This window comes from Bufo gargarizans, chromosome 1 (genome assembly GCF_014858855.1).
Source record: "Bufo gargarizans isolate SCDJY-AF-19 chromosome 1, ASM1485885v1, whole genome shotgun sequence".
NCBI lineage: Eukaryota > Metazoa > Chordata > Amphibia > Anura > Bufonidae > Bufo > Bufo gargarizans.
In genome coordinates this window covers 748,441,722-748,450,838 of record NC_058080.1, presented here as the reverse complement: position 1 = coordinate 748,450,838, position 9,117 = coordinate 748,441,722, and the positions used below count along the sequence as shown (strand labels likewise).

General features: G+C 42.5%; 1 protein-coding gene across 1 annotated transcript; it reads left to right on the top strand.

Moving 5' to 3' along the window:
* The first annotated feature begins 3,097 nt into the window (after nt 1-3,097).
* LOC122925062 (zinc finger protein 501-like) lies at nt 3,098-8,581 on the top strand. The gene is made up of 5 exons (XM_044276593.1): nt 3,098-3,154; nt 3,291-3,411; nt 5,467-5,558; nt 5,695-5,815; nt 7,548-8,581. Exons 2-5 carry the CDS (start codon nt 3,291-3,293, stop codon nt 8,342-8,344), a joined length of 1,131 nt encoding a protein of 376 aa, XP_044132528.1. The 5' UTR covers nt 3,098-3,154; the 3' UTR covers nt 8,345-8,581.
* Nucleotides 8,582-9,117: the final 536 nt, after the last annotated feature.

Here is a 9,117-nt window from a genome sequence, read left to right as displayed (position 1 = left end):
TGAACGCGTTTCAAACCTCTTCCTCAGTAGCGGATATGCTTCTTGTCCTTGACATCGTCTAGTTATTCAGTACGGCTTGTGATAGCTTTCAGATCCTCCCTGACCTCTGTAATTTCAAATTGGCAGATATCCCTGACCATCGAACGTTATGTGCTGATAACCCACCTTGTTCCAGGCAGCAGTCACCAGTCTGTCTCTGGGTACCTGTTTGAGGCTATAGGGTTGCTGCTGTAATGGGGAAGGAGGAACGATCTGGCTGGAAGCTCAAGACAGCAGTGGTGAGGAGTCCATTTCTTCCAGAGGCAGCTGCTGTTGAGGAACGTCCATGGGGTCTCTTTGAGGGGAAGCGTCAGTCGGAAGAGATGAGGGGGATTCTGGGGCCTAAGTCTTGCTCTCTTAGGAGGCTGTGGGAGTAGATGTACCAGGAGGCAGATTCAAAACAAGTGCCATCTTGACAATGTGGTGGAACTCTGAAGTATGGAGCACAGGAGACAGGTAGTGTTACGCCCTGCCCTGTGGGTGTTCTCAGGAGATCTGTCAGAGTTGCTGCATGTGACTCGATTTGACAGTTTGTTTTGTTGTGGGTTTGAACAGAATCCCACCTCCTCCCAGGTGTTGTTCTTTAGGTAATTGGTGAGACTATTTATTCCTCCCTCTCCCTATAGCCTTTGCGGGTTATAGTTCTGCCTTGTGTGAGCTCTGGAAGTTTGGTGGATCGTCTGCTCCAACACATCTCTAGATAAGTCCTTTTCCCTTTTTCCTTCTGTGTCTGATTATACTAGGCCTCTAGGGTGACGCTAGCTCCTTCGGTTGTTGAAGGAGCTGGGTGTCTCTTTCCCTCTTCCCTTCAGCTGAGAGTTTGGTTCAGTGTGTTTATAGTCAGGTACGTGGGCATGTGCAAATCTACCATCGAGATATGCACATGGGCATAGCAGCTTAGGGAAAGTGTTTTAGGGATTGCTAGGAGGTGACCCCTTTGTTCCCTACCATTTGGGGCCTAGTCAGTTGTTTTGTTTGCTTTGCCGTGTTCCGTTTTCTTCTCTTATTTTTTTTTTTACTTCCTCGGTGTACTTTGTCTGACTGATAAAGGTCTTCACTGTGGGTTCTCTCTCTAGAAATTTACCTTTTACAAACCGGATTCCAAAAAAGTTGGGACACTAAACAAATTGTGAATAAAAACTGAATGCAATGATGTGGAGATGGCAAATGTCAATATTTTATTTGTAATAGAACGTAGATGACAGATCAAACGTTTAATCCGAGTAAATGTATAATTTTAAAGGAAAAATACGTTGATTCAAATTTTCACTGTGTCAACAAATCCCCAAAAAGTTGGGACAAGTAGCAATAAGAGGCTGGAAAAAGTAATTTTGAGCATAACGAAGAGCTGGAAGACCAATTAACACTAATTAGGTCAATTGGCAACATGATTGGGTATAAAAAGAGTTTCTCAGAGTGGCAGTGTCTCTCAGAAGCCAAGATGGGTAGAGGATCACCAATTCCCACAATGTTGCGCAGAAAGATAGTGGAGCAATATCAGAAAGGTGTTACCCAGCGAAAAATTGCAAAGACTTTGCATCTATCATCATCAACTGTGCATAACATCATCCAAAGATTCAGAGAATCTGGAACAATCTCTGTGCGTAAGGGTCAAGGCCGTAAAACCATACTGGATGCCCGTGATCTCCGGGCCCTTAAACGACACTGCACCACAAACAGGAATGCTACTGTAAAGAAAATCACAGAATGGGCTCAGGAATACTTCCAGAAACCATTGTCAGTGAACACAATCCACCGTGCCATCCGCCGTTGCCAGCTGAAACTCTACAGTGCAAAGAAGAAGCCATTTCTAAGCAAGATCCACAAGCTCAGGCGTTTTCACTGGGCCAGGGATCATTTAAAATGGAGTGTGGCAAAATGGAAGACTGTTCTGTGGTCAGACGAGTCACGATTCGAAGTTCTTTTTGGAAATCTGGGACGCCATGTCATCCGGACCAAAGAGGACAAGGACAACCCAAGTTGTTATCAACGCTCAGTTCAGAAGCCTGCATCTCTGATGGTATGGTGTTGCATGAGTGCGTGTGGCATGAGCAGCTTGCATGTCTGGAAAGGCACCATCAATGCAGAAAAATATATTCAGGTTCTAGAACAACATATGCTCCCATCCAGACATCATCTCTGTCAGGGAAGACCCTGCATTTTTCAACAAGATAATGCCAGACCACATTCTGCATCAATCACAACATCATGGCTGCGTATGAAAAGGATCCGGGTACTGAAATGGCCAGTCTGCAGTCCAGATCTTTCACCTATAGAGAACATTTGGCGCATCATAAAGAGGAAGGTGCAACAAAGATGGCCCAAGACGATTGAACAGTTAGAGGCCTGTATTAGACAAGAATGGGAGAGCATTCCTATTTCTAAACTTGAGAAACTGGTCTCCTCGGTCCCCAGACGTCTGTTGAGTGTTGTAAGAAGAAGGGGAGATGCCACACAGTGGTGAAAATGGCCTTGTCCCAACTTTTTGGGGATTTGTTGACACCATGAAATTCTGATTCAACATATTTTTCCCTTAAAATGGTACATTTTCTCAGTTTAAACTTTTGTTCCGTGATTTATGTTCTATTCTGAATAAAATATTAGAAGTTGGCACCTCCACATCATTGCATTTAGATTTTATTCACGATTTGTATAGTGTCCCAACTTTTTGGGAATCTGGTTTGTATAAGCAGAAGTGTCATTGTGTCAGGAAGATGGCCTGACACCTTTCTGGTTGGTAGGGTGCAGCAGGACGCGCTTAAAACACTCCAACCCCCTGCCCTGGGCCTGTGTAGAAGAAGCCATCAGCCCACTGCCGGCCATGTGCTCTCATAGACCAGAGGTTACTATGGGCCTGTTGCCTGCTAGATGCTGTGACCTAGAGACAGTTGGTGAGGAGCACAGTATTATTTCCTCCTGATAACTAAACCTAGATGTGAAGGAGCTGAGAGTGTCTAATCTATAGACAGATCTACAGGAGACCATGTATTCAGTCACTGTGTGCTTGTGTCTACTCTCCACAGATGGATCCAGGAGGAGAAATCCGCCAAAGAGATGTCCCCATCCTCTGTATTCCCAGGACTGTCCAGAGAAGAAGGTCCCAGAGAATCCTCAGGTAGATGGAGCTGAGTCCTATACACATCTATATAGAGGGGTCCTGCAGTCATAGAGGGGTCATAGATTGTGGGGGTCTCTTATGTGGATCTGTTAGATTTCCCACCTGTCTGCTGTATTGTACTGAATTGTTACAGATGACAAATCTGGGGGAAGATCTGACTGATATTAAAGTGGAGGATGAAGAAGAGAGGATGATGGGCGATCTCCCATGTAAGAGCGAGGTGGAGGAGGACATTCCAGGAGATGTCACCACAGGTATGAAATCATGAATGGAGAAATTCAGATTCTGTCCTTGGTGCCTTCAGGGCAGGAGGAGAATCTGATCACCGGCTGCTGCTCTTTGATTGGAGATGTCCCTATCACATCATGAAGTGTTCCCCTTATCCAGCTGACTGCGATCTCTGATCGGATTTTTCTCTGATCCCGGCTGTTCCTGCACAACATGACAGTCAGTCACATTCACACATCCACTGGGGATTATGTAGGCACATCTTTTGTGTCTGTGCTGTCATGATGAACTACATGTACTCCATTGTGCAGTAATTACATGACGGCAGTGACCTACATGTACCTCATTTTGCAGGAAAGGGTTAAGATCATGTAAGGATAATTTTCTATGTACACCTTTTTCTATTTTCTATGTACACCTTTAGGACATGGGGAAACACTCCACACCGAACACAGGAGGGAGGGGGAAAGGTACTAGGCCTGGAACTAGGGAAAGGGGGATAGTCACTACCTAGTGAGCCCTGACTACTAATAGTATGAACAGACCTCGATGGTAGGAATGTTTATACGCCGGAACCTAGGCCCTTTCTCACCCTAACAGGGCCCTGGAGATAGTGTCAGGACAACGGATGGCCTGTTTCTTCCCAGTTGAAGGAACAGGAGACCCCCTAAGGCCTAATACCGAAAGAAAGGGGAAAAAAACACAAACAAACAATAGGAAAAAGAGGCACTTAACTCCAAAGTATGCGAATGAGCAGAAACTCAGAGGAGAACCAACACCAGCGCCAAAAGGAGCTATCGACCGCATGACATGATGGATGAGGTCAGACTAAATAGAGGAGAAGGAATGACCACTTAAGCTATACCTGAGACAAGAGGTGTGGTCATCCCCAGAAACAACACAGAAAAGTGAAACCAAAGAGACTGTCAATCCCGTGCAGCCAGTCTCCTCGATCTTCTAGTCCCTCTCACAGGCGGGACCGTGACAATTTCTTTTTCTTGATTTCATTTTACTCATTTTGAGCAAAACATAATTTTTTCAATTGGTCTTTATTAAAAACATTGAGCCGTTTTGTCACAAAGTATTAACTTTCTCTAGCTGTGTGAATCATACTTTTTACTTTCACTTTATGCCGCTCCTCTAATAACCCTTACCTCTAAATTACTAAGAGGTCATAAACACATTGATTTAAATAACATCAGTGAGACTAGAACTGAGCTATAATAAGTGTTTATTAGGTCACAGATAAGGAGCCATCAGCTGAGCTGCCTGACGGAACAGAGTGAAAATTTAGATCCTGCTACTAGAGAAACTCAAGGCTGCACAAAGACAATGGTTCAAAATTAGTAACTAAAACAAATTGAAAAAATGACTCTTAGGTCAAAACGAGTACAATGCAACCATAGAAAAAATTATCCACAAAAGGTGTACATGGCCTTTAATAATAAATACAGTATATAACAGAGGATATAAAACTTCTACCTCACTTCAACTCCTGCCCTGTCATTGACTGTAGCGTGCTGTAGTGCTGTACCTCTGCTCACTCAGCTGTATGTATCCTGCTGGTATCTCACCGCAGCTCGTGACCTGTTGTCCTGTTCAAGGATGAAGACCTCTTCAACTGTGGCTCACTGCAGTGATGTACAACCCTCCTGCCTAAGTGTCTCACCAGACCCCTTCCAATGCAGGGTAAAACTTCCTTGGGTGACCGCATGTATATCTCCCCACTAAAAAAGGCCGTAACAGGCTGCCTCCATCAGCAAACAACAGCTGTAGGAAGCGCGGAACAGAGGGTATGTTCGTCCTCTCACATAGATCCTCCTCCCCATCAGCGCACACCTTTTTCAATCAGCTGGAAACATGTATTGCAGTTTCTGATTGATATTGAAATGAAGTCTATAAACCTGAGATCTGGTGACTATCAAATTTTATTTCATTTTCGTGGCAAATCAGCAAAAAAACACCAATTCTGGCTTTTTTTTTTTTTAACTAGAAGTGAAGAAGCTGAGAAAAAAGTCTGATCTATAGACAGATCTACAGGAAGCCATGTATTCAGTCACTGTGTGCTTGTGTCTCCACAGATGGATCCAGGAGGAGAAATCCACCAGAGAGATGTCCCCGTCCTCTGTATTCCCAGGACTGTCCAGAGGAGAAGGTCCCAGAGCATCCTCAGGTAGATGGAGCTGAGCCCTATACACATCTATATAGGGGGGTCCTGCAGTCATAGAGGGGTTATAGATTGTGGGGGTCTCTTATGTGGATCTGTTAGATTTCCCACCTGTCTGCTGCATTGTACTGAATTGTTACAGATGATAAATCAGGGGCAAGATCTGAGTGATATTAAAGTGGAGGATGAAGAAGAGAGGATGATGGTCGATCCCCCGTGTGGGAGTGAGGTGGAGGAGGACATTCCAGGAGATGTCCCCACAGGTATGGAATCATGAATGGAGATAGTGACCTCAGATTCTGTCCTTGGTGCCTTCAGGGCAGGAGGAGAATCTGATGATTTGTAGATGTCCCCATCACATCATGAAGTGTTCTCCTTATCCAGCTGATGGCGATCACTGATCAGATTCTTCTCTGATCCTGGCTGTTGCTGCAGGACATGATGGTCAGTCACATCCACACACCCACTGGGTATTATGTGGACACAGCTTTTGTATCTGTGCTATCATGATGAACTACATGTACACCATTGTGCAGGAATTACATGCCGCCAGTGACCTACATGTACCTCATTGTGCGGGAAAGGGTTAAGAACATGTAAGGATAATTTGCTATGTACACCTTTGGGGGCAATTTTTTTCTTAATTGCATTTTATTCATTTTAAACAATAAATAATTTTTTCCAATTGGTCTTTATTAAAAATATTGAGCCGTTCTGTCACAAAGAGTTAACTATTTTCACTTTGTGCCGGTCATCTAATAACCCTTACCTCTGAATTACTCTTTTATTAATCAGTTATATCTCCTGCTAATAATGGCCGTAACAGGCTGCCTCCATCAGCAAACAGCTGTAGGACGCGCGGAACAGAGAGTATGTTCGTCCTCTCACATAGATCCTCCTCCCCATCAGCGCACACCTTTTTCATTCAGCTGGAAACATTTATTACAGATTCTGATTTATATCCGAAAGAAGTCTATAAACCCGTGATCTGGTGACTATCGCGTTTTATTTAACTTTTTGTGACAAATCAGCAAAAACATCAAATTTAATTCTTTTTTTTTTTTTACATCATTCACCGGTGAATGATATGAAAACTGTGTAGTGCGGGTCATTATGCACAGGGCAATAATAAATATGTGGAGGAGATTTTTTTTTTTGCAATTTTTTCCACTGAAAAGTAATTTTTTTTATGGAAAAAAAATTGTCTTTTTTTTTTTTAGACGATCTTTTGATTCTTACTAAAATATATTGCACAGTTTATGCAGTGTCATGTATTATACTGTTATATAATACATCCAGTCACCAGCATGCTGCGCCAGAGAGACGCAGCCTGCTAGGTGTACACTGCAGGCATGTCCGGGGCATCCATTAGGCTCCAGGCTGCCATGCGAATAGATCAGCATACCGCTATCTCAGGGTGCTGCTGAGAGACAGAGGGTGCTCCCTGCCTCTAAACCACTTAGGTGCTGTGGTTGTTATTGACTGCAGCATCTAAGGGGTTAAGTGGCTCAGCTCACCACTTCTGCTGGTTCGGGTCATTAGAGCAGTAGTCCCCACTCTCGACTGCCTTGAAAACCAGTGCAGTGCATAGACTAGGCCGCCATAAAAGGCTTAGTATAAGGCCCCCCTTAGTGACCACTGTAAAGCGGCGTATTGGTGGCCACTAAGGTGTTAAAGCGATCCCCAGCTGGTGTTGACAGACTACAGTGATGGTTGCCAGACATGGTCGGGCTTTACAAATTTTAGAATTTTATCAAGTTTTGGTTTTCTGTGTGTAATAAAAACCATGGAAAGTTCTAGAACGCTTTATGAGGCTGGAATCACACTTGCAGTTTTTTTGTTTTTTTTGGTCAAAGCCAGGAATGGATTCCCGAACAAATGGAGTTTACCTCTTCCTGCTAGAACCACATCCAGCCTAATAGAAATGTTATATGTTTGTCTTTTCTATAGTTTGGGAAAAAAATTAAAAATGCCAATTTTTTTTTATCTTAACAGAAAATCCCAATAAGAATTTTGATGAAAACTTTATGTTATCACTAAATGATAAAGCAGAAAATGAAGATATCATTCATCGCTCTTCTGGGGGAATCCTAATTACCCTTAATTTACTTCCAGGACATCATAGTACAGATCTGTCATACAATCCCTTGAATCATGAGAAACCTTCTTCTGACCAATCGCAGATTGTTTCTACAAGTACAGGTCAGAAAGAGGTTAAAGGTTTTCAGCATTGTAAAGATTTCACAAAAACAGCCATTCTTTCTACACACAGAATTCCCAGAGGAGGAGAGAAGAAATCATTCCCCTGTTTAGAATGTGGAAAGTGCTTCCAGTATAAATCCCTTCTTGTTAGGCATGAGAGACATCACACAGGAGAGAAGCCGTATTCATGTTCAGAATGTGGGAAGGGCTTTAAAATGAAATCCTATCTTGCTATACATGAGAGAACTCACACAGGAGAAAAGCCATATTCATGTTCAGAATGTGGAAGATGTTTTACAGAGAAGTCAACTCTAGTTGTACATGAGAGAATTCACACAGGAGAGAGGCCATATGTGTGTTCAGAATGTGGGAGACGTTTTACACAAAGATCAGATCTTGTTAAACATGAGAGAACTCACACAGGAGAGAAGCCATATTCATGCTCAGAATGTGGGAGATGTTTTACAGAGAAGTCAGCTCTTGTTGCACATGAGAGAATTCACACAGGAGCGAGGCCATATGTGTGTTCAGAATGTGGGAGACGTTTTAAACAAAGATCCGATCTTGTTAAACATGAGAGACGTCACTGAGAAGAGAAGCTATATTATTGTCCAGAAGGTAAGAAATGTCTTACACAAGTCAGATAATGTTACACATGAAAGAATCCATACAGACGGGAAGTTGTATTCATGATCAGAATGTGGGAAATGTTTTACAAAGAAATCACATCTTGTTACACAGAAGAGAATTAACACAGAAAAGAAGCTGTATTCACGTTCAGAATGTAGAAAGTGCTTTTCAAATAAATCTAATCTTTTTATACATGAGAGATGTCACACAGGAGAGAAAACATTTTAACAGATCAGGTTTTTATGGATCTTAAACAGCTAAAAAGTTTTATTTTTGTTTTTTGAGGAATTATCCTGGATCTCCCAAATGACCAAATTGAGGTCACCTGTGACCAGGATCTATGAAGCAAATGTATTGTGTATATAAGGAAGAGAAGAAGAGCCTTGCTTACTTCCAGAGCAGTAATCCATAAAAGAGAATAATTACCGTAGCACTCTGTCTTCAGTCATATATGGTTTATCCACCAACCGTGCGACGTTTCGACTTCGGAGTCTTTTTCAAGCATATGAATTATAACAGTGAAGAGCCTACTTATATACACCTAGTACCAAATAATTAAATTGGGGGACCACCCTAACCAGGATCCTCACAAAAATAACATCTGTTGTTTTTAACTTATAATATAAATCACTTTGTGCATATATATAAAAAATAATACATTTTAAATACCACACTTGTTCCCCATGTCCCATAGAAAGCCGACATTGAATGCATCTCTCAGCATCTCTGAATC

Excerpts from the sequence above, each read along its gene's own strand:
- LOC122925062 (XM_044276593.1), top strand. The coding sequence starts at position 3,291 with ATGACAAATCTGGGGGAAGATCTGACTGATATTAAAGTGGAGGATGAA. Across the intron at positions 3,412-5,466 it reads TCCAGGAGATGTCACCACAG|ATGGATCCAGGAGGAGAAAT; the intron begins GTATGAAATCAT and ends GTGTCTCCACAG. Across the intron at positions 5,816-7,547 it reads TCCAGGAGATGTCCCCACAG|AAAATCCCAATAAGAATTTT; the intron begins GTATGGAATCAT and ends TTATCTTAACAG.